The 25383-nt window shown below is 34.1% G+C and overlaps 1 protein-coding gene across 2 annotated transcripts in view; it reads left to right on the plus strand.

Moving 5' to 3' along the window:
• LOC150100057 (nuclear protein AMMECR1-like) overlaps positions 1-22378 on the plus strand; it is a 142358-nt gene extending 119980 nt beyond the window's left edge. The window contains exons 4-5 of one of the 2 annotated variants that reach the window (XM_090402694.1): positions 615-705; positions 18310-22378. In XM_090402694.1, coding sequence (XP_090258820.1) covers positions 615-705; positions 18310-18476 — 258 coding nt within the window. In that variant the 3' untranslated portion in view covers positions 18477-22378. The remainder of the gene's footprint in view (positions 1-614; positions 706-18309) is intronic. The other variant, XM_090402695.1, reaches the window with a different exon arrangement.
• The last annotated feature ends 3005 nt before the right edge of the window (positions 22379-25383 follow it).

Consider the following 25383-nt stretch of genomic DNA (forward strand, 5'->3'; position numbering starts at 1 on the left):
ATAGTAGTATATACATTCCCTTGGAGGCACATATCAAGAATTGAAGAGATATTCACAGAGGATAAACATGCATTTTCTGTGGTCTTTAACCTTTACATCATATTATGTAGAATTTTTTATGTTGCTCACTGCCACTTTTTATGTGACTCTCAAAAAAAGTTGTACACTGTAGTGCATTAGTTCTGTGGATAGGTTAAGAATTTTTCTATTTTTATTAACTTTTATTTTTATTTTTTTTACCTAATCTGGAAACATCGCTCTAGAGACCAAATGTAGAACTTTTTCAGGCCTCCACTAAGTGGGGCAGTAGTCTTATCTCCCATGTGGGTATAGATGTTTGTGTATGTCTAAAGACATACACAAACATCTATACCCACATGCAGGATTTGAACCCATAAGTTGTTGGATGGAAAACAAATAGGCCAATTACTTAGGTATTATTTAAATACTGCAAATTACACATGCTTGCCTTACCTACAGTACTTAACAGGATACTTCAAATCTGTTGATAGATATGATTATGTAATTCACTTCTGTTCACAAACAAATCTAGACTTTATGAATATTTTTAGCAGTATATCTTGTATCATTCTTATAAGTATTTTTGTCTTTAGGTTGGTGTTCATGGTATTAGAATAGAATTTACCACAGAGAAGGGTTCCAGACGCACTGCCACCTATCTCCCTGAAGTTGCTCCAGAGCAAGGTGATCTATCTTATATTGTTAACATAATTTTTTAAAGTAAAAATTCAGTAGGCTGATTTTCAACTCTTATGTGAAAAGCATGTTAGATAGAGCATCACTGTACAGCTGAAGATGACAAAGCACAGGAGAAAAAAAATAGGATTATAATATTGTTGTTAAATTATTTGGTCACTTAACATTCAGATTGAGTTATATTCTTTTGGTTTATTAGTCGACCATAAATATTAAAAGATCTACACAATTGTCAACAAGTTTCACCAGATATTCTGTCTGGCTTCTTCAGGACAAGAAAGTCGGTACAATAACGTTTAATAATAAAAAAGAAGAACGGAGTAGCACAGTCAAATCAAGTAAAATTAAAACTGACCCTTAACATCATAAGTGTGGAGTCTCAGTCATTGTTCATTGAGCGTGTTGTATAGCTTTTTGCGAAATGAAATTCAGGTAAGCTAAGTGAATTTATTAGACTTTTCCAGATGTTTTTCAGTATCATACCTTGATTTCTGTTTAGATTATCTCCTGTCTGGAGTACAACTGCAGCTTCTTTAAAGTTTCTACATCTAAAATCTTCTTCTATTATAAGGCATGGAGCTGTTATCCCAATCAATGGAGTGGTGAGAAATCGAGAAATGATGGGCTAATCCTGAAGTGTCTGTTCTGTTGTTGTTAACATCTCCTATGTGTTCTTTTTTTCGAATTTCTAGGCTTCCTGAAGTTTGACCTATATAATTTAACCCTGCATATTTTGTAAAAGGCATTACTGTCTTTGGGAGATCTTAAGATGTGTCGTATAGTTTTGACAGGTTTAAGAGCAACTCTGACGTTGAAAGACCTCATGAGTTTGGCTATTTTTGTTGAAACTGAGCCAGCATAAGGGGTGGCGATAGATGATGCTTATTGTGTGACAGGAGGTAGTTGCTGTAGATTGTTCCTATAAGAATATTTTGGATTATATTGATTTTACTTGATTTGACTGTGCTACTCCATTCTTCTTTTTTACTATTAAGTGTTATTGTTCCGACTTTCTTGTCCTGAAGAAGCCAGACAGAATAGCTGGTGAAACGTTGACAATTGCGTAGATCTTTTAATATTTATGGTCGACTAATAAACCAAAAGAATATAACTTAATTATGATTATAATATCATATTTCTAATTGTATGGAAATTAACTTTCCTCAGCTATGGATGAGGACTAAGGTTATATTATGGGTATCAGTTAAAAACAATAGAAGAAGCATGGAATTTAAGGTTTAAGAGCCACACAACCTAGAATAAGAACTTAAAATAGTACAAATAAGTAATATTTCCTTAAAATAGTCCTGTGCCTAAACTATCCTGATATTAACTTCTAGGATTTGGTGAATTATTAGTGAAAATAATATAGAGGTGCATTTTGAAGCTTGATGCACACAGACCTCAATTAACATGCAGAGTGCAATTTTAAAACTAGTGCAAAAATTAACTCTTTTTTTTTTTTTAACGAGTAATAATTAAGAGGAATACTCACATACACTTGAAAGCTGTGCATACTGTTATTTCTTTACAATACTGCTATGTGTTTAGTCTACATAATAATTTTATAAGGACCTGGAGGTGGAATTTTATTAAAAACAACTAGCTACATGTTGATCTACATCTTAGTATGATAAATCTTTTTATAGCATTCAAATATCTTGGAAGTGGATCTCCACTCTTTCCAGCATTACATCATCTAACTCATAAAATATTTATTTAGATAGAATAACTAAATCTTCATTTGCCTTGTATCTTGTGTTTATTCTCAATGTTCATGATTATTTTCATCACTTTCTCATGATTTTTCAGTGATGTTCACAATATAATTTGCTAAATTTATTCTAGCAACTTTTGTCTTTGCCATCAGGTAAATATCATCATTTGATATTATGATATTCAGTAATAGTAGTTCCTTATGTGCACAAGCTGTATTAATGATTCATGTTTGGCATGGGGTGCTTAAGGGTCAAAGCTGTATAACTGAGAACAAACCTCCACATAGCCTTTAAAGGAATGCGGAGAACTGACCAGAGCTATTGACTAATGTCCAATACTCACCTTCTCGTGGTGCACCCTATTAGGTATCTACCTGGATACTGAACGAATGAAGATGGGCTGGCAATTTTGGATTTAGCTGACCAAATTGTATTCTTATTGGCTTAAACCACAATATAAAATTGATGGTACAACATGACAGAATTTCATGCTGGCTGGGGCATCGTCCGGTTAAACAAGGGGCCCTTGTTTAACCGGACGATGTTGTTTTCACCAGGTAACCAGGGCAAACAACGAAAAGTCAGCTACTGGAACAAATCTTGAAACACACTCCAACTCAACATCACAAGAGTTCAAGATCGGTACTATCAACATAAGAAGCCTGAATGGCAAAGAAATGGAGCTAGCTGAGGAATTGGATAAGTACAAATCGACATGATAGGGGTGACTAAAACAAAAAAGAGAAAAACTGGTAATATCTTTTTGAGCAATAAATACAAAATGTTATTTTCAGGCAATGACAATCAAGGAAAAGGAGCTGGTATAGTATTCTACACTAAATACGAGGCTATTTAATGTATACTATTTAACATCAAACTGTCTTCCTGTATTTCACTTCTAACTGTTGCATTACAACTCAAATATAGGCTAAATATTGCTCGATAGCCTTTCTCTTAGCACCTTGCCTTTTCCTTATCTACAAACCTAAATGTAGATCCTTGTTATTTTCCCATGATTTCTCAACTGCTTGTCTTGAAGTGAAATCTTATCCTAAAAAACCTGTGTTTGGCCCGAACCCAGCTTCTTGTTCTTTAAATTTCCACAATTTTTCTCATCTTTTTTTCAAGGTGAGAAAAATTCATGCTTGATTTAAGGAATGCTAGGGAAATTTCTTTCTCTATAATTCTCGCATTCAGTTTTATTATGTTTTAAAGATGGGTACTATAAGAGCTCTACTCCCCATCATCTGGAATTCAATGCAGTGCAGACACTCAACTTTTACACCTCCATATTTGAGCATTTCTGGTTGAATATCATTATTCCAGTTGTCATCTTTTCACATTTCAGTATTTTTATGGCTTTTCTATCTCAACCATGAGAGTACTTATCAATACTTGATATGTACTCTGATTGCATTCTCTGGAATGTTTTTACCACTGAGCTACTTCATTTATTTATCATTCTTTCAAAGTAATTACTCCATGCATCAATTTTTATCTTCAGCTTTTATGTTACCTTTATCATCTGTAATTCCTTTTACAGTATTCTTTCTTACATTTCTAAGCCTTTTAATAGCCTGCAGAATATTTTGTCACCTTAATGATATTTATTTTTTATATTCTCAACAAAATCTTCCTATGACTTTTGTTTTGCTAGTTTTACACAGTGATTCACTTTCTTAGTTTCTGATACTCTCTTCTTCTCCTTGACTGCCTCTCTAACTTCCTTGGTCTACCATGGAGTTCTGATTTTTTAATCCACCACATGCCTCTGTGGCTGAATTAATCAATGTTTTCTACATCATCTTCCATTGAATCTTTAAGGTTTCATTCTTTCATTTTTTCTTGAATAATATTTGTGTTGAGTCTACAGTTTTATCTCGATCAAAATTGAATAGGGATTACTTCCTGTTTTATATCCCCTGTATATTCTTGTGTCCTGAAAAGATATCAGCAATAGCATAGTTGATGAGACTCCTTATTTCTGGTTGACTGAGTGTTTAGCGAATCCACTCTCCAACCAACAGGTTCCCAGGTTTGAATCCCACTGGAGGCATGGATGTTTGTGATTGTCTTACCTTGTGTAACCTTGGATGTGGCACAGTATCACCTTTGCTGTCCATGCACCATCCAAAAAATCATGATCTTATTTCTGTCTTCTCTTCACATGAATTTGTGCACATAGTTGTTCGAACGTAGTGTTAGTAATGACTAGTTCATGTCCTGAACAGATATCCATTAGTTACTTGCTATTATTAGTCTGTGGGAACCATATTCACAAATAAGTCTCTCTGTCCAGTTCTCCATTCTGATGTTTGCCCACATCACTATACAAGATTATTCTTCTTCTATTTAGTGTCCTTCTTGATTGTTACTGCCTGAATATAACATCTTGTGTTATATTGAAATGTTGCTTTGAAAAATCAATATTCAATAACACCTATTATGTGTTTCTGGTACTAATGCAGTTCTGCTAGTTCCATTTCTTTTCTATTAATGATTCTAATGTTGATGGTACCTATCTTGAACTTTGCTGATGTTGAATTGGAGTTTGTTTAAATAGTTTACTTTTTGCTGTTCACCCTGATTTCCTTATAAAAACAGTGGGGAAGAGTTATAGGCTTTATTTAACTGGGCAGTGCCCCAGCCAGTATGAAATTCCATCTTGTTGTACCATTATTTAATTTTTGGTTTAAGCCAATAAGAATATAATTTGGTTGACTAAATCCTATATTGCCAGACAATCTTTATTTGTTCAGTATACAACTGGATGCACCACAAGAAGGTGAAGATTGGATTAGATCGGAAGCCCTGGCGCTTCTCATTCCTTAGAAGTTAGAATCCGGTGTGAAGGTCTTCCAGTTATACAGCTTTCTTTGGAGAAAAAGAAGCGAATTAGCTAACCAGAGATGTTCTGGTGGGCTCTAGCATTCCTTCATTCAGCTTCCAGGTGGAAGCCTTTTGAACACAACATGCCTTAAATTGAAAACTAATTTTTTTTTTTCAGGTGTTCAATTAAAACTCCTAATGTTAGAGAAAAAATATATCAGTAACTCCAGAGTAAACTCATGAGTAAGTCATTAAAATATAACATCAATTGCAGTCTATCTTTTAAAAGGGCAGGATGGTCTTGAAAGAACTAACTACCAATAGAGGAACGGAAAGTGAAATACTCAAGTGCATAATAGGTAATAAAAGCCAGGCATTTGCACAGTTCGGGGGGGGGGGATACTTCAAATAATGGATGTAAATATCAAATAAGCCAATTAATAAAAGGTCCCTTTTATTAATTTTCCCAGTTTTATCATTAGAGTGTCTATAAATATGAGCAGGACGATAAGGTTTGCCACATGTGCCATTCTCATAATACCTTCCATGGTCAGGTTTACATACTTCAACAACAAGATCAAGGACATTCTACTACCCATCTCCTTAAGGAAAAAGAGGGCCGGTGACTTAAGTGTCTTCCCCCCCCCCCCCCCCACTCCACACACACATCGTCTGTTTTGCAACCACCAGATTCTTGTTGGTCACTTAATGAATGAATACATCCAAGACCACGATACATAAAGAATGGATACGTCAAGTTATCAATCCTGTGGAATCCTGTGTTCATGTTGTGGTGTAATCTTTTGTCAGAGATGTGAAAAAATACCTTAAATCAGAGTATCAGAAAAACGTTTGATCTTATAGCATTTTTAAAATTTCTCAAAGTTTTACAGTGTCTGGATCTCTATTCTTAAGCAGTTATCAAAAAATCATATTAAAGGTTCCTCAACTTGTATGCTACCATATGTTCTTAGATGATGTGTAGAATAAATTAAAGACACCAAGAAATTATATACTTGGTTTAATCCTTTATCGAAGTGTAAGCAAACAAAGTTTGCACCTGAAGTATTTTCAGGACTGGGGCAACTCGTATATAGAAGCTAATGATTTCACATCACTTGCCTTAGCATCCCATAATGCAAATCACATATCCTTATGGACATGTATAATACTGTGCATTATGGGAAGGGGGTCACTACCCAGACCTAGGCTCCCACTGATGAGACCTCAATAAAGAGTGAAACCAGTCTGGGTAGTCACCCTTCCAATAATGCATAGCATTATACTGTCCTAACTTTATACTTTATTATAGATATATAGTATAGACATTATACTATATAATATCCAACATGTCCATAAGGATATGTGCTTTGCATTATGGGATACTAAGGCAAGTGATGTGAAGTCATTAGCTTCTATATATGAGTTTCCCCAGTCCTGAAAATACTTCAGGCGCAAACTTTGTTTGCTTACACTTGTATAAAGGATTAAACCAAGTATATAATTTCTTGGTATCTTTAAATTTATAGTATAACCGAGTGGAAAAACTTCCAACAACTGTCTCTAATGCAGAGTATTTTAATAATAAAGTGTGTGACACCTTTTGGCTACTTGTATATGAAAATATGACTTCTACATTACTTCAGCTTTAGTATTGCATCTGGGTCTCTCTCTCAAAGAAGCAACTGCTTTACCTTTGAAGCGGTTGCTGCATTGAGATATGAGAGTCTTGGTGGGGGGGGGGTTTGCTTCTCTGAGTGGGGCTGCCAATAGCAGGCTCAACCCCCACCACCAATCCTCAGTCAATGCTGAGGATTACTCTCTGTGGTAGGGGGTGGGTTTGTCACTGAGTGGAACCTCCGCTGAGTAAAATAATCCTTTGGATCACTAACACTTGCTGAGTTTAGAGTGATCTGGGGGAATCATCTAAGTTTTTGGAGACTTATTTAGTGAAACCGGTCTGGGTAGTGACCCTTCCCATAATGCATAGCATTATACATGTCTGTAAGGACATGTGCTTTGCATTATGGGATACTAGAGCAAGTGATGTGAAGTCATCAGCTTCTATATATGAGTTGCCCCAGTCCCGAAAATACTTCAGGTGCAAACTTTGTTTGCTTACACTTGGATAAAGGATTAAACAAAGTATATAATTTCTTGAAATCTTTAATTTATAGTATAACCAAGTGGAAAAACTTCGAACAATGCATAGAATGGTACATACTTCTGTATGTTCCAAGGGAACATGTACTAACTTAATAGTCAGGAACTTGCTATGTGATTTCTTTAAGTAGAAGCTAATGATGTATAAAAATAGCTGAACAGAAGGCATGAGAGGCATTTAGAATAAATCCGCAGACAGGTAATAAAAAAAAAGGATGAATTTGAAATCGTTAACCAAACATTCATAAATAATGGCTACAATAAAAAAAAAAGATTACAAGAATGCCATAGCCATATCTTACATTAGGGGCATTTCAGAAAAAATAGATAGAACCCTACTTAAATATAACATCGAGACAACCTTCAAGCCTCTGGCAAAATTAAAAAATTTACTTAGCTCCTCCAAAGATCCTCTTCCATATCTTGCCCACCCAGAGTTTACAAAATTCAGTGTATTTGTAACCTACCATTCCAAACAGAAAAGATGAACACAAACAGCACATTAAATACCTCCACTATGGTAAAACAGGCTTATCAGATCACGTACCCAATCATGCCACAGAATTGACTAGAAAAGGTACTAAGTCCCAACTGCACCAACACCTGGATTGAAAGAAAATTCAAAGAAACTTGTGAAAATGCTGAAACATCATCTAAATCTGAACAAAAATGGAGTAATTATTCCAAGAATGTGGAGGACCCATCTTCAACCCATATAACACCAGAACCACCCCAGACAGAAGAAAATCTCAACACAAAATGACTGTAGAAATTGTTTAATCTAGTTCCATTTTTTTTCTCACCACAGGTCAGGCTAGGATAAATGATTAGCAAACACTTAGGTTCATTTTACTTTTGTATAGTGCAGCAGCATGTAGCTTGTGTATTGTTCATATGTATGTTTTCCTGATGATGACTTCAATACAGAGGTCTAAACGTTGATTCAGTTAAGTATAATTATTTACTTAACTGAATGTTAAGTAAATAATTATACTAACACGTGTGTTGTGTCTCCATAAATTCTTCACTATGAATAATGTTTTGACTAATTTCTTTCTTATTCCATATAAATTTATTCAGCTTACTTCCTACTATACCAGCTTTACTAATCCTGTCGTCTATTTCCATATTTAATTTGCCATCTTCACTAAAAATTGTGCCTAAATAGCTGAAATGTTTACTTGTTCTATATGTTCACCATTCAGGATACAGTTGATGTTTTCAATGTTTCTGCCTATTTTCATTGTCTTTGTGTTTTTATTACTGATCTTCATACCAAATTTATTACAACAGTTATTCAATTTAGTCACAGAATTGTGTAGACTTGTGCTGGATTGATTCAGAATACAACATCTGTATAAAGTAAAGAACTAAGATTAACATCACCATTTTTGATATCAGATCCAATGCTACTTTCCTTCATAATGTGATCCATATAGATAATGAATAACAGTGGAGATAATGTACACCCTTGTCGCACACCTGATATTCCGTAAAAACATCTTCCTGTAACTTCTTCAAGTGTAACTACAACTTATAGCTTAAATAGAGACTATGTATTGATATAATGTCTCATTTACAGCATATAACTGTAGGCATTTTCTCTTGTTATTTTGTCTTGTTATTTGAAGAGCTTTTCTCTTGTTATTTTGTCATATGCCTTTTTCAGATTACAAAACTTAAATACAGATCTTTGTTATATTCCCATGATTTCTCAACTCTATGTTGTAAAGTGAAAATCTGATCCTGGCAGCCTCTATATGACATGAATCCAGTTTGTTCTTCACCAAGCTTCCCTTCCACAATCCTTCTCAACTGTTTCTCGAGTATACTTGCATAAATCTTACCAGGAACACTCATTAGGGAAATATCTCTGTAATTCTTTCATTGTTTCATTTCCCTTTTTATAGATGGATGAGAGCTCTACCCCAATCATCTGAAATTCGACCCTCTGACCAGACCTACTGAATTATGCAGTGCAGCCACTGTAAAACTTTTATACCTCCATATTTGAGCATGTCTGGTCAAATTTAATCTACTCCAGCTGTCTTTCCACATTTCAGGTCTTTCACTTTTTCTGCTTTAAGTATGAATATGTATTTCTGACTGGATTCCTATTGTGAGTTTTCTACCATCATGCTGACACTGCTTGTTTCATTTAGTAGTCTTTCAAAGTCATTACTCCAAACATCTAGAATATCTCTTTATCTTCAGTTTTTATTTCACCTTTATCATTTCTGATCCCCTTTTACAGTACTCCTTCCTCCATTTCTAAGCTTTTTCAATAGCCTCTAGAATGTTTTGCCATCTTCTGGATATTTATTTTCTAAGTTCTTACCAAAGTCTTCCCATTAGTTCTGTTTAACTAGTTTTACACAGTGCTTTGATTTCTTAGAATTTTCTCTATATTCTCTAAGAGTAGATGCCGACTTGCTTGCTAGGAATTTTCAGTATGCTTTCTTCTTTTCCTTGACTGTTTCTTTAACTTCCTGAGTCCACCATGTTCTGATTTTTCTATCCTTTACAGACAACCTCTCCACATGCTTCTATGACTCAATCAATTTTTCTTACCGATTTGCTGTTGAATCTGCAAGGGTTGGTTCTTGTTTTCGAACTCTTTCATTTTTTCTTCAATAATGTTTGTGTATTTTAGTCTACAGTTCACATCTGAAGCTGCTCAACTTTTATTCGCTTTAAAACTTTCTTACATGTTCTTTTTAATATGAAATTCAATTTTATCCTGCTCAAGACTAAATAGTGATCACTTCCAATTTCAAATCCTCTGTACACTCTGGTGTCCTGCACCAGGGAGAAAACATCACTATCAACAATAACATAGTCAATGAGACTTTTCTTATTCCTTGCCTCTTCTCTCCATGTGAATTTGTACATATTTTTATGTAGGAACATGCCGTTAGTAATAACTAGCCCATGTCCTGAACAGAAATCCAGTAGGCATTTACCATTATTATTGGCTTTGTGCTTTTCTCCAAACTTTCCCAAACCTTATTTATATGTATGGTAATAATTTCCTATTCTGCAGTTTAGATCTCCAAGGATCAACCTTTTCTTTTTCATTGAACCAGCTGCCTTCTCTCATCCCTCAAAAAAATTCCATTTCTTGTTTGGTAGAACCTTCTGTGGGACCATAAGCACAAATAGGTCTCATTGTCCAGTTCCAGTTATTATTATCTAACGCATCCAGAGAGTCCAAAGACTCATCGAGGGAGGCACCCACTCTACAATTCTCAGTCTCCACTACTCTACCAATTGCAACTACCTTCATTATCCTCATATTTAGTGTTGAATACTATGTCTACTTCCTCTTTTCCCTGATTGCTATTGCCAGAATATAGCATTTAGTATTTGCCGATCTGGTACTGTTCCATTTCTTTTCCATTGATGCTTCTTACATTGATAGTACCAATCTTGAACTCTAATGTTTTGTTGGGATGTATTCTGGGATTTGTTCCAGTAGCTGACTTTTTTCTGTTTGCTTTGGTTCCCTGATGACAACAGGGGCTTTGTTTAACCGGGCGATGTCCCAGCCGGTATGAAATTCTGTCATGTTGTACCATTATTTTGCATTGTGATTTAAGACAATAAGAATACAATTTTGTCTGCTAAATCCTATATTGCTAGCCCATCGTCATTGGTTCAGTATCAGGTAAGATACCTAGCAGAGTGCATCACGAGAAGGTGAGGATTGGACATCAGAAGCTCCAGTCAGTTATCTGTATTCCTTAAAAGGCTACTTGGGGGACTCCTACTAGTTTTGCAGCTTTGACCCTTAAGCACCTCATTACTGTCACTTTGGATTTAAAAAAAAAAAAAAACATTTACCCATAAGCCAAAATAAAAATCAAAATTTCATCCAATAGAATCCTCATCCATTTCATTAAGACTGGAGCATCAAAACCCAATCTCCTATTCCTAACTAAATCCCAGTTGGCATCCTCCATTACTATGCTCCACCTCTGCTATTGTCGCAACTTGATCTTGCATGATGATGCTTTTCTTTAAAAAATAAGGGGAACAGTCATTTGTCAGTTCCAATGTTCCTTGCCAAACCTTATCAAACCTGGAATTCCTATTTTTCATTCTGCTCTGCCTCAAGATTTTCTTGGCTTACTTTATAGCTTTCATGTGCTGCCTTTATTGCTCTCCTAATTCAGACAACCTGCTGCAATTCTTTGACTATTTATTTAGATTTCATACAGCCTAATTACCAAATCATTACATTATCTTCCTAGGAGGCTTGAACATTCATAACATACACTGGCTCCTCTTCTATAATTTCACAGATTAAGCTGGAAGGAAAGCTGAATCATATGTTGTTAGTCATGATCTTACATAAATAGTTAACCTATCAATGAGAACGTTCAATGTTGCGTGATGAGAACTGCCATTTCTCATCACGCAACAGGGCTTTTTCCTCATGCAGCTCATCCTTCTTTTCCAGAAAATTACGAACACTTTCTTTCAGCTTCCAAAATCTACTGAGAACTTGTCCTTTAGAAAGCCAGCGCACCTCACAATGAAGGATGAGATCAACATATTCCATATCTAGCAGTTCACAATATTCTCTGAATTCTCTTCTGTTCAACCCTCTTGCTCTAATTTTATTCACACACTTTACAACTGGTATCATAACATGCTTCAAATTTAGAGTTTTTCCACACAGAGATTCTTCATGTATAATACAGTGATACTTTAGTAGAGAACAACCTAAAAAAACCTTTCAAGTAAAGTTAGTCTCAGAAACTCTACCTACTATTGACGGTGCTCCATCAGCGCAAACACTGATGAACTTACTAGAATCTAGTTGTTGATGTTCTAGACATGACTTTACTTTGTCAAATATGTCTGACTCTCTGGTTTTTCCATGAAGTGACTCAAGACCAATAAGTTCTTCAAAGATGTTAAAATTACCATCAATTCGTCTTATAAAAATGCTTAATTGGGCTACATCACATATATCAGCGGATTCATCCAAGGCTAAAGAAAAGAAAGAACAAGCATGAACATGGTCTTTCAATTGCTCAGTAACATCATGGGAAAGTTCTTTGATGCGTCTTGTAATTGTTTGCTTGGACAGAGCAATTTAGTTTACTTTTCTTTCAACATTCTTATCACCAAGACATTTTGCAAATTTTTCGAGACAGGGCTTAACAACTTACTCTCCATCAGAGAAAGACTTGTGTTTTTTAGCCAACACAAAGACAATTTCATAAGACGCCTCCAGCATTGCCACACTTTCACAACTTTGTTTCACAAATATATTTTGTCTCTTTTTTTTTTTTTATTTCTTTCTTTTTCTTAACCACATATTCTTTCTGCAACTCAGACCCAGGAACTAACTTCAGTTTTTTTTCTAATTCAGCTTGATGTTTTGTATAGTGTCTGTTACGATCATGTCTTCTATTATCTGAGAGAGTGCTTTCACAAGCAATGCACAATGGTTTTCCTGAAGGACCTGCAATAAATAAGAACTCATTTTCCCACAGTTAATTAAACTGGCGCTTACTATCACCTTCTGCTTATTTTCTTTTGCAAAGTAATGGATAACTGACTGTAAAAAAAAAAAAAAAAAAAAAAAAAAAAAAAAAAAAAAATTATTTCAAAAAGTAAAGCTTATTATTAAATAATTTATTTAAATTATTTTGTTGTTTTAAACATGAACAATCAAAAACAGTTCTACAAGTTTAAGATAAGATTCCTGTTTTCATGAAGGTCTAATACAGTTCTATAAGTTTAAAAATCATATTTTTTTTTTTTTTTTCATAGAGAGTTTCATCTCTTTCTTGTGATATATTATGTCCAATGAAATACGAGATCGCTTCCTACCATAAAACAGTCGATCAGCTGGCAATCACACACACAACCCAAACATCCTCATTACGAAAGCTTTGCTGATGATCAGTTAAATTTTAGGAATAAACCTACTATATGTAAATAAAAAGGAAAGCTATTGTATAAAAAAAAACATAAAAACACACACAAATACACCGAATAATTGCAGGTTATCAGCAAATTAGGGGAGTGGGCAAGAACTTGACATACATGTTCAAAATGAAAAAATTTATTTTTAAATTTACAGAACTATATTAAGTCTTCATGAAAACAGAAATCTTATCTTAAACTTAAAGAACTGTTAATAAAAACATATAAGTTCGAAAACACAGAATTGTTCACTCACATCAAATCAGTAGTTCATCGAATGTTATAACACAAGAGTCAGCTGTAAGCTGATTGAGTAACTGGTGATGCATGTCAGCATTTGGGTGCCTGTTGCTTCAAGATCAAATAAGTATAATAAGTGTGCACTCTAGAATTCAATGGTAGATTAATTGTGTGTTTATATATATATGTATATAAATCATATACAAAATTTTTTAAAATTTTTCTCTGGGGTTCAGTGCGCCACTTCTAATCATGCAATGCGCCAAAAGTGGCGCATGCGCCATAGGTTGGCCACCCCTGGCCTAGACAAATCACCTCCTAACACTGCTTCTTTCACCAAAAGAACATTGATATAATTCCTCATTTAGTCTTGACGTTTCCTAGTTTTGGTGTGGTATCCCTCCAGTTGTGCTGCAGAATTAACATTCATCCTGCATTGCCTGTACAAGCTGTCATTTTCATCTTTTAGATGTATATTTAACAGTATGGAAACATGCCTTTATACGGCTTACCCCTTAAAAGAGAGATAAGTGAGTCTTCAAGTGATAGCTCCATTGCCTTCACCTGCAGAGTGATGGAAGAAGGTCACAACTAGCAACTTCACTGCCTGAGACCTATCAGTTAGTCATCAGTAATATAGATTCACCCATTCTAGCTTTACAGCAGACCTTGCTAACTCTACCCACCTTTGGATGCAGGCTCTGGAGAAACTTGTAGTTGCTCTTAATATTTCTAAGGCATCTAATCTTGTCTGGCATTGAAGCCTTCTCAGCATGTGCCATCTTTTTTTCCTTCTCTTATTTTATACCTATTTTATAAGTATTTCATGGCCATTACCATTCCACTGCTGTCTTTTAAGCTTACAACTAGAGTAGCCACTGATCATTATCTGTATGCAGTTCAACTCCAAACATATTGAACTTCATTCATTCATTTCATCTACCTCTGTTCTTTGGAACAGCTTTCCTCATGCTGTTTTCTCCAATGAGTATAATATCATAGTACCAATCTTTTCAAGAAATTTATTAGTGGTTAAGGAGAAAGAAGTTTCTCCTTAACCATTTGACCACGCAATGTGCTGTTATGTAATAGGTCTTCTTTTCTCATGTTGTGGGGTCATTATGTATATATTATATACAGTCATTCCTTGACTTACATCAGTGATCCTATAAGGGAATAAATAACATTTTTGACTATACTTTCGAACAAGATGCGAGTATAAATTAAAAAGGTTTCTATTTAGCAACAATGTATCATGCACAGTGGCAACAGTGCAGTCAGCAATCGGCACATGTTTCAACAGTTCTTCTGTTGATTTTTATTTGAGAAATAGGTTATTTGTGCATTTATCGTTGAATATTTCATGATATTTTGTGCAACCTGGCCCCTAAATGCCCAATCAAAAAACCTGGTGAAGAATCAGCAAAAAAAGTGAGCAATTGATCTTGAAATGAAGTTGCAAGTTATAAAGCAACACGGAGCTGGTAAGCCTGTCGATATGATCGCACTTGACTTCGGATGGTGTCATTCTACAGTGACAACCATTTTGAAAAATAAGAATAAAATCAGAGGCTGTGAAAGGATCTGCTTCCATTAAATTGATGATGGTGACGAAGCAACGACAAGATCCTATCAGTGATATGGAAAAGCTACTTGCATCATGGATAGAGGACATGAACCAGAAATGTATTCTCTTAGCACTATAACCATAACTGCTAAGGCACCAAGTCTCTTCAACATGTTGAAGAAGAAAGCAGAGCCCGATTACGACTACGAATTCAACGCTTCTTCCAGTTGGTTTGCGAGATTCAAGCAGAGTTTTGCGCTGCATAATGTGGAAATGTATGGTGAATCTGCAAGTGCCAATGAGAAGGCTGCCAAGGAGTTTGTGGAGAAATTGGATAAAATTATTATGGAGGAAAATTATTTGCCACAGCAAATATTTAATATGAATGAGACCTCCTTGTTTTGGAAAAAAAAATATCCAAGTGGACATTCATCCACAGAAAGCTAAAATCTATGCATGATTTCAAAGCTCCTAGAGACATTATTACAATTCTGTTAAGAGGTAATGTGGCTGGATAGAAACTGAAACCATTTGTGATATGGCACAGTGAGAATCCATGAGCCTTCAAAAACATTAGAAAGCATACTCTTTCAGTTCATTATCAGAGCAATAAGAAGTCGTGGATGACTCAAAAATTGTTTGAGGATGCCTTAATCAAATGTTATGTGAGTGAAATTGAAAGCCATCGTGTGAAAGAAAATGTATAATATAAAATTTTATTAATTCTAGATAATGCTCCAGTCATTGATGCATTGGTGATCTTCACCCAAGATCAATGGGTGAAGATCACCCATTCACCAATGTAAAGTGAAGATCACCTTACATTGGTGATCTTCACCCAAGATCAAGGTCATGTTTCTCCCTCCAAACTACTTCATTGAACCAAGAGATGGATCGGGAGTTCTTGCAGTGTTTAAGGCTTATTACACAAGCCATTTCTGCTATTGAAGGAAATGATCAGACTTTCATGCAATTCTGGAAAGCATTCAATGTTTATTATGCTATTAAAAATATTGCTGTGGCTGGGGATGAAGTGACTTCTCAATGTATGAGTGGCATGTGGGAAAGACATTAAAAAAGTTTGTGCACAATTTTGGAAGTTTTGAAGAAAAAAAAAAATACAGACCCTTGTAAATTGAGTGAAGAAATGATGAACCTAGCAAACAATCTAAATCTCGAGATGAATGATGACGACATAATTCAACTCATAGAAAGTGCCCCTTTGTTGGTCGACTGAAGAGTTGACCAACAAAGAATTGGTTGAACTGGAGGAACGTGTTGCAGAAGAGGGAAAAGAAAAACAAGAAGTACTTAAATAATTCACAGTAAAGGGTCTTGAAGAAATGTTCTCAAAATGACTGAAGACATGGACCAATGTTGAACGCTACTTATTAGTAAAAAGGAAAGTATATGATGCATTTGTTTGCTATAAACAAATTTATGATGAAAAGAAGAAAAGGAATAAGTAAATCACATCGGACATTTTCATCAAAAAAACAAAAGTTACACCAGAAGAGCTGCAACCTGGTCCTTCACATAGGGTAGGTAATGAAGATATGATTGTGGAGGAATATTTGGGTGATTATTCTCCTGTTTTATAGTGGCAGTAATACACACAGTACAGTTTTATAAGGTTTAAAAATTAAAAATGACAGTATACTTATTACGGTTAAGTCCCTAACCCCTATAACTCTGATTTAATGTATCGACTTACGTTCTGCCAGATGGAATGGAATCCCGATGTAAGTTGAGGGATGACTGATATATATATATATATATATATATATATATATAATCTTCTAATAAATCTCAGATAGCACTCTCATTGTCTCAATTTATAAAAAAAAAAAAAAAAAAAAAAAATTAATTAAATATTAATAACTATATTACAGAGCAATTTCCTTCCAAAGCACTGAAAGATAAATGTCAGCATACACTTGAGAAATGACAGACTAAAAAAATTTGAGAATGATGAACTGGGTTTAAGCTAAATAGTGATTGCCAAAACAGATATTTACCTTATGGTAAATTTTTTTCAACTACCAGTATTTTGTGGAATTTTTAACCAGTATCTTCAGAGCACAGATTACAACTGTTATAAAACACACAGCAGTTAACTAGGTTGTTGATATTGTTATTACAAAAGCAGTTTAAATTGTGACTGAAATTGAAAGGTTTGATCTGGGCTAAGAATAAGTAGTAGCTGAGTCTAATATTCTGTTCTATTCTGGACTATTTTAAAAATAGTCTCTCTCAGATTATGCAACACAGTTGTTTTCTTTCATTTATTTATTTCTATGAAAATAAATTATTTTCACAGAAATTTATTCCTGTGTGAAAAGATATCCATAGCTTGGTCTGTTTACATATAGTTCAAATTGTAGGCACATGGGATGTTATACTCTGGATGTGCAAAAGGATGAAGATGATCCTTAAGAAAATGAATAAAGGTTGCTAGCTGGTTTAATAGTGTGCGCATGCGTGCACGTTCATGTGGGTGCGCAGATTCATCCCTTGAGCTATATCTTACTTTTTATATTATGAATAGTTTGGAGATGGTCTTTTCTTTTTTATCTATATAATAACCTTCTTTAATTTGAATATGATTTACAGTTTCACTGAGGACAGTATGTTGTTCTGCTTTGTTTAATAAACCTTGTAGTGAAAGAAACAGAATTAAAAATAACACTTCAGCGTATTCTCTCTTCTTGCTTCCTTTCAGAAAAAAAAACTATATTGTTGATTAGCATAGATGCAGTTTGCAGCTAGTTTGGTAGTATACTAATTTCCAAAATCTGTACAAAAAAAAAAGATATGCTGAAAGCTTTCTGCTTTGCTACCCCTGAGGTTTTTTTTTACAAATGACACTATTAGTCCACAATAATATACAAAAAACAGTTGAGCATGTAAGAACATCATTGTTCAAGAAAAGTGCATGAAATTGAAATCATGCATGAAAGGTTCACAATTTCTACTAGTGTGCCAAAACTTTTTAAAGTTCTCTTTCCAATAATGACATTTTATTTCCAGGATTTAACAGAACCACTTGAAAGAATATTAATTACAGTCTGTCTTTTAATGTGTCTGAAACATGTACTGATTCTTCTTCTTATTATTATTATTTTTTAATAGGATGGGATCACATACAAACTATAGACTCTTTACTGCGTAAAGGAGGTTATAAAGGTATCATCACTACTGAAGTACGCAAGTCCATTCGTCTTACTCGCTACCAAAGTGAAAAGCTGACTGTTAGTTATCAAGAATACAAAGATTTCAGAAGAGGTCGTCATTGCTAGCACCACGCTCACGCTAGCTGTTCCCCACTAGCTAGCGTGAGCCTCCAGGAACTGCCTGCATCATGTACCGTCTCATCTTTTTTGTGGCCTCAGCAATCTTGGAACACACAGAATATGAACTATTCTGGACCATTTTCATTCTTCCAGGGTTTGTGGCATCCCTCAGCAACTGGGACATGTGCCACTTGGCAGTATGGGCCACATTCTTCACCATAGTCTGACTTGTGCCTCACTGCACATTAAATATGGGTTTATGCCTCATTGACTTGTGCTCATAATGAAGAGGCATGGATCTGCAACAGCAATCTATCATTGTTAAAAGACCATTCAATATACCCACTTGAGTGCCTTTCGTCTCCTTTTTCTGTGAATTCCTACCTTAAATTTCATGGCCTAAGGTTTCATTCTGTGCATGTTTTGCCATTTACTCCAAGTGTAGCTAATTACTTGTTAAAGTAAGTTGGTAAGTTTTTAGTGAACTAGTCACTCAGTATCCCAAAATCTCAGGAAATAGATCTGAAGCCATTTTTGTACTACTGTTTAATCGAAACAAGTTTCTAGAAGTGGTATAATTTGTCATGTAAGGAAAAAATGCACTATTATGTTTTAAAGTAGGAAAATTTTCCTAACTTGATGTTGCTCTGCCTTTATAAATATATTTTGCATGCAGAAATATGTGTGCAAAATTAGCATTAATTTCCAGTATTTTTTTATATCTGACAGGCAGTGCTGTAATTTCATTTAAGAATCGATTCCAGCAGTCAAGGTGAAAATGTCATACGTTGCTCAGAATATATGATCTCATTTCATACTTTATGCTGATGAATATATCTAGAGATTAAAGTTGAAACTTTGTGAGAAAAGATGATAATAAGAGGGAGTATCATTCTATCATCATCATTCTTCTTGATAACCATCACTGAAAACCGAGCCATCAGTCTTTCAACTCCTACATGAGGTTAGCAAAGGACAGCCTGAAGTAGGTGGGACAGATCATTCGGTCCTGAGGTGGCTGCTCTACTAGTTATGGGGGGAAGGGAGTGAAAAAAATGTGCTGAGATGGTTTGAAATATTTCTCATCTACCAAATGTACCGCTACTTCTTTTTTCTTTTTTTTTTTAAATAATGAAAATGCACTTATGCATTTATGGTGTAGGATAGTTTGAACACGAATACATCTAGAAATTTTCAAAGTTTTAGAAGTAGATGGGTTTTTTAGTTTAGATTTAAGATAAATTGTTAAAATGAGCTAGTAGATTTTACTGGAAATAGCTATTGTTATATCAAAACAGTACTGCCTCCATACTTACTATTCTAATAAAAAGTTATGTTCTTTTATGGTATGTGTGTATATATATATACACACACATGAAGGTTTATCACACATTGTGATAAACCTGCATGTGTGTATGTATATACACAATTATGAGTAAATGTTTTTATTTTTACTTTTTTACTATCTAATTTCATAATCAGTGTACTAATTTTTAGTTCATAATTTTTAGATAAAACTTTAAATTTAGATATGACTGTTTGTTTGTCTAATTGGAATATAGGAATTTAATTCCTATTGATTTCTTCATTTTTAAACTTATAAGGGATGATGAACTTAAAATCTGTTTGGAGCTTTCATTTATCTTGCTTTGCCTTACAGTGAATGAACTATATTTAGCTTTATTTTATATGATAGCTTGAAGAAAAAAAAAAAAAAAAAAAAAAAAGATGCATTTGAAATCACTTGCTGAATCAAGAATTTGAGATCCATCTTTTCCCAGCATTTAAGTTTTATTTGTAATTTGGTACTTGCTGATGCTACATAAGCCTAAATAATCCATTTAGCCATTTAAGTTAAGCTAAAATAAGTGTCTTCAATGTAATGTTATGTTTATGAAAGGCATAACTATTAAAATATTGGAGTATGACAAAATGTTAAAAAAAAGGGGGGGGGGCTTTGAAAAGATGGAAAGAAAGATGTGCTGTCAAAACTTGAGGGACAAACCTACACATCATATAGAAGGCACTGTAAAAATATCCTACATAAATGAGTTGTAGTGGCATTATATAACTTTTGTAAACTGCAAGCTTTTATATAATTCAGATAATTGTGTCAGTATGCAATATCCAAGCTAGTATTTGATTATCTGTGAATGGTCATATAAACTGCATGTAGAGATGAATCATTGCACACTTCGGGTCATATCTTCCAAGCTGAAAACGCGTTCCCGTTTTTTTTTTTTTTTTTCCCTTCTCTCTCTCTCTCTCTCTCTTTTCTTCTTTTCTTTAAAAAAATTTTAATGTTTTTTTGCATGAATGTCTACAGAATTTTGAAATTAAGTGTGGGTGACAAAATGTTATTTGTTCTAGCATAATATGAGATTGCTGTTTATTAAACGGTGTTCATCTTGAGTTTAGTTTGTGATTTTCTAAATGCAACATAAAAGAAAAAAAAAAAAGAAAAAAGTTTTTTAAAAAAAAAAGGCAAACGTATGTCACAATGTAAGTGAAATGCTTGTACACAGTTATTGGAATTAACATTGTTAATTCGATTACAATAAAAAAAAGACTGTGTTCTTGTTTTGCTAATTAAATTTTGGTGCAGCTGCCATTTAATGAGTGGGTGTTTGCTCTGTCACCCCTGTTTGCAGCTTTGCATTGTAAAAGTTGTGGAGTTGGTTTAAATTGTTAAACTCTTCTGTATAACTTTTATTGTACCCAGTCGGTGATTTATTGCTGTGTTAGAGAAACTTTTTTATAAACTGTGTTTGTGGACCAACTTGGTAAGTTTTATTGGAAGTTGAAATGTTAGTGGTACAGATATCTACATGTGGTTTTAATAGAGAGATTCAAGCATCTTTATTTTGTTTTCATCTGTGTCTATATGTGTAGTATGTATCAATGATAGATGATAAAAATTTAACTCCCTTTTGTTGTAAGAAATAGAAAAGCTCAGAAATGTTCCCTTTGACTGTTGGTTAGTGGAGTGTAGGATTTGTTGTTTGGCAATATATACATATATATGTACACATATACATACATATATCTATGCTGATATATGTTTGTGTGTATGCAAATATATATATATATATGTATATAAATAACTACTCTGTGTTGTTGGATGTAGTGTTCATTACTTGTATGTTGAGAGATACATGTTGCTCCCATGTGGAGAGACCTTTGGCAGACATGTATAGTTATTTGCACACATCAAGAAAATGAGGGAATTCTTAATTGACAATTGTTTGACTGGTTTCTTATAGCATGTGCAGTTTGAAGACTCATTTTATACATAGAAAAAAAAAAGTTTGCTTAGAGTGAACATTTAAAAAAAAGTATGCAAAACGTATTAATCATTAATGTCAAATATTACATTTTGACTAGCATTGCTTCCATGAAAGTTGTTTTATTATCCAGTTCCACATGTTGTGTCTGCCAAAGGTTTGAAAGCAAATATAACTTTCTTGGTATGTGATATTTACACCACATCTTGTGTGATTTATATGTCAATTTAATGAGTACTTAAGTAAAGTTGACTATTAAATGTCTTTGTGCCTTAGATTTGGTCTAGTACCAGAAAGACTAAACTGTAAGGTTTTGTTGTCACAGTTTACAGTGTATAACCAAGGTCAGTTGGTTGAAATTTATGTAATCATCAAAATGAAAACATAACCTACTGCTGAGAATGATTTTAAGTCATAGATCATTATAATTGATATATTTGCATCTTCGAGCCCTTTGAAATTCATACAATTTTTTTTTTATCAAGAATTTCTTTTTCTGCATAACAAAGTTGTATTATTTTATGAAATGGGACATACTAAAATCATGTCAATTGACCTTGGAAAGTCTGTCTTTTGGCATTCTGTCCATTGAGTGAGAAGCAGTAAAGGGTATACTTTTTTGTACTTGTCTCATTTACTTTTATTTACATGCACAACATGAGACATTTTATTGGATTTGTCTTTAATAGTACCTTAGTTGGCACTCAGGATATTTTCCTATAAAGAAGAGTGCTAATGGTGTCATTATAACATATGGCAAGTAAAAATATAGATGCAAAAGAACAATAATGAACTTTTATTGAGTATTTTTTTTTATTAAATCACAAATGATATTGTATTTTAGATGAGGGATCTGTGTATATAAGCAGCTGACCATATATATTTATTCTGCACAAAATACACTGAATATTAACAATGATGCAGTGATGATTCTCTCAGGAATTACAGAGCATGAGTACTATAACAAACTGCTAAATAGGGTAGTGATAAGCAGGATATTGCTATATGGTAAAAAACCTAGATTTCCAAACACTTGCATTTCTGCATTCTTAGCAAACCAGACGCTTTTCTACCAGTCTGTACCAAAGTGCTCTACTATGTAATGATGTTTCACAAATCCAGATCTCAACTGACAGTTTGCTCTCTCTCTAACAATTAATATCTCGACTTCCAGAATGATTTAAATAGTTGCCTGTAACTGCAGGAGATCTGATTCTGTAACTGCTTGTAATTGGAATTTAAAAGATCATTTTTAAATATATTGAGTGCAGTCATTACAGCTCTCCTTATTACACCTGAAAAAAAATGGCTAATATTATTGCTGATTTGGATAATGGATTGTATGTTAAATATGTTAGTGGATGGGGGGGGGGGGGGAGCTCAGTTCGCTCGTGGCATCCACATTACAACCACTAAATTCACTGATGTCAACTTACCTAAAAATCATCCACACATCGATATTCTGCCTATTTTTTCACTTGGACCGAATACCACCTGGAACTTTGGACACAAATCAGAACAAATGGGGGATGGATACGACACTGGTCAATGTGGATAAGAGGGTGACTGCCAGACAAATATCAAAAAGTGGTAAACAGAGGAGCAGAATCCAAGTGAAAACTGGTGACTAGTGGTGTGCTGCAAGGTTGACTGCTAGAACCACTGCTGCATAATTTGTACATAAATGATATAGGAAATATTCAGTTGTTTGCTGATGATGCAAAATTAGTTAGTGAATGAAGGCGATGTGGACAGCTTGCAAAATAATTTAAATAGGTTGTCAGTATGGCCAAAAGATAATGGGTATCAGTTTGACATAATTTGACATTTCATGTAATGAAATGTCAAATTATGCATTTCGGGATAAATACATTACAAGTTGTGTACCACATTTATGGAACTGTAAATACTCCAGGAAATAGATGAATCTAGGGATTTAAGGGTGGTGGTAGAAGACAGAATTTAAGTTTATCAATGGTGAATGATCTGTGGAATGTTCTCTATGAAGATAAATTGAGTGTAGGTGGACTGCAAAAGTTGTTTGATAAGCAAAAAAAAAAAAAAAAGGGATATGATTTACTTAAAGGATTTTATGAGATTGCAGGGGAAATGTTTCTGCACCTAGCTAGAGGGGATAGAACAAGAAATCATCCCTGGAAGTTCAGTTAAAAGTGATTAATAAGGGTGTGAGACTAGATTTTTCACTTGGAGAGTTGTAAATGAATAAAACGGGTTGCCAGGATCAATTGTTAACGTTTTGTCTGTTAAGGTGTTCAAGAAGAGGCATTGATAGATTATGGGGATAAATTGGGTCTCCCATGATGAGTCTTCAAACTCCATACAATAATAATAGTAAACCAACTCCCAACAAGCCTCAATCTTTAAACGATCATCTGTCAATGCCAGAGTCAAATCGTGTTTTTTATTATTATTATTATTCAACCTGACTAGCAGATCTGTGACTGTTTGTCATGATGAAAATTTTAATTAAATTAGATTCCATGAGTCAGAACAATTTGCAATTGTTCAGCATGCCATATCCACCAAACAATAGATCCTTTGGACGAAGACTAAAGTCTTACACAAAACCATTTTATTTGAGAACAGTTATACAAAGAAAGCTCTTAAACCTTACTCCATTGCTCTGTTCTGAAGAGATGGATTAGTCATCCTTCTTAAGGTAGTTATATCTTCTTTAATTTGGATGATTTTATACTGATAATGCCATTGATATTTTGAGGAAAATTCAATGAAATTCCTTGTCTGTCTTCCAGCAATATTTCTACCAAATTTTGCCTTTTTGAAATTTCATAAATTTGGAAACTTACTCTTCTCTTCTTCCTAGAAAAATATATTTACTGTACATGTTCAAAAGTCAAGGTTTTACTATGGGTGCAAAGCTTCATATATGAAGTAGGTCCTCTCTACACACATGATACAGCATCAATCCATTCAATGTTAGGGATTGAGATGGATGTAACATAGCATATTTATCTTGGGATATAATTTTATAAAATATCAAGTTACTGGCCAGATCTCAACTAGTTTGAAATTTTAGTTTGATTTGGTCTCAATGTTAACTTCTTTTCTACATGATATAGTACATCTGAGGTATTGGAAGCAGTTAATAATTTGTTCTAAAACTTTTTCACTTAATTTTACTTGACTGGAGATAGTGATGTTCCTTATCATTCTCTCTTCCAGGAATTTAGTCACAGTGATATGTGCTAGAATCATTCTACCTTTTACTTGGTCATCCTTGACTTCTGTGTCCTCTAAATGGATGGTGTCAAGTATCTTTTTTTGGAATAGTCTTAAACTGTGCATTCTTTCAACATGATCGATCTATTTCTTTCTGTATTCATACATTTTGTCCAGTAGTGAGCTTTTGTTTCTATGTTTAGGTTTTCATGGTTCATAATTCACTTCTTTACAGTAGAAAATGTCTTGCAAGAACTTTATAAACTCTTATTGTATTTTGTTTCTTTTAAGGTTGCACGGTGATCAGCATTCATATTTACGAATTTAGCTACACAAAACATGCATGTTGAAATGGTTATTTTACTAATTATTAATAAAATAATACTTGACGTTTCGACCCATGTATTGAGGTCATCATCAGAAGGATA

The sequence above is a fragment of the Typopeltis vanoorti genome, chromosome 13, assembly GCF_054136105.1.
Source record: "Typopeltis vanoorti isolate ZY-2024b chromosome 13, IOZ_Tvanoo_1.0, whole genome shotgun sequence".
NCBI lineage: Eukaryota > Metazoa > Arthropoda > Arachnida > Uropygi > Thelyphonidae > Typopeltis > Typopeltis vanoorti.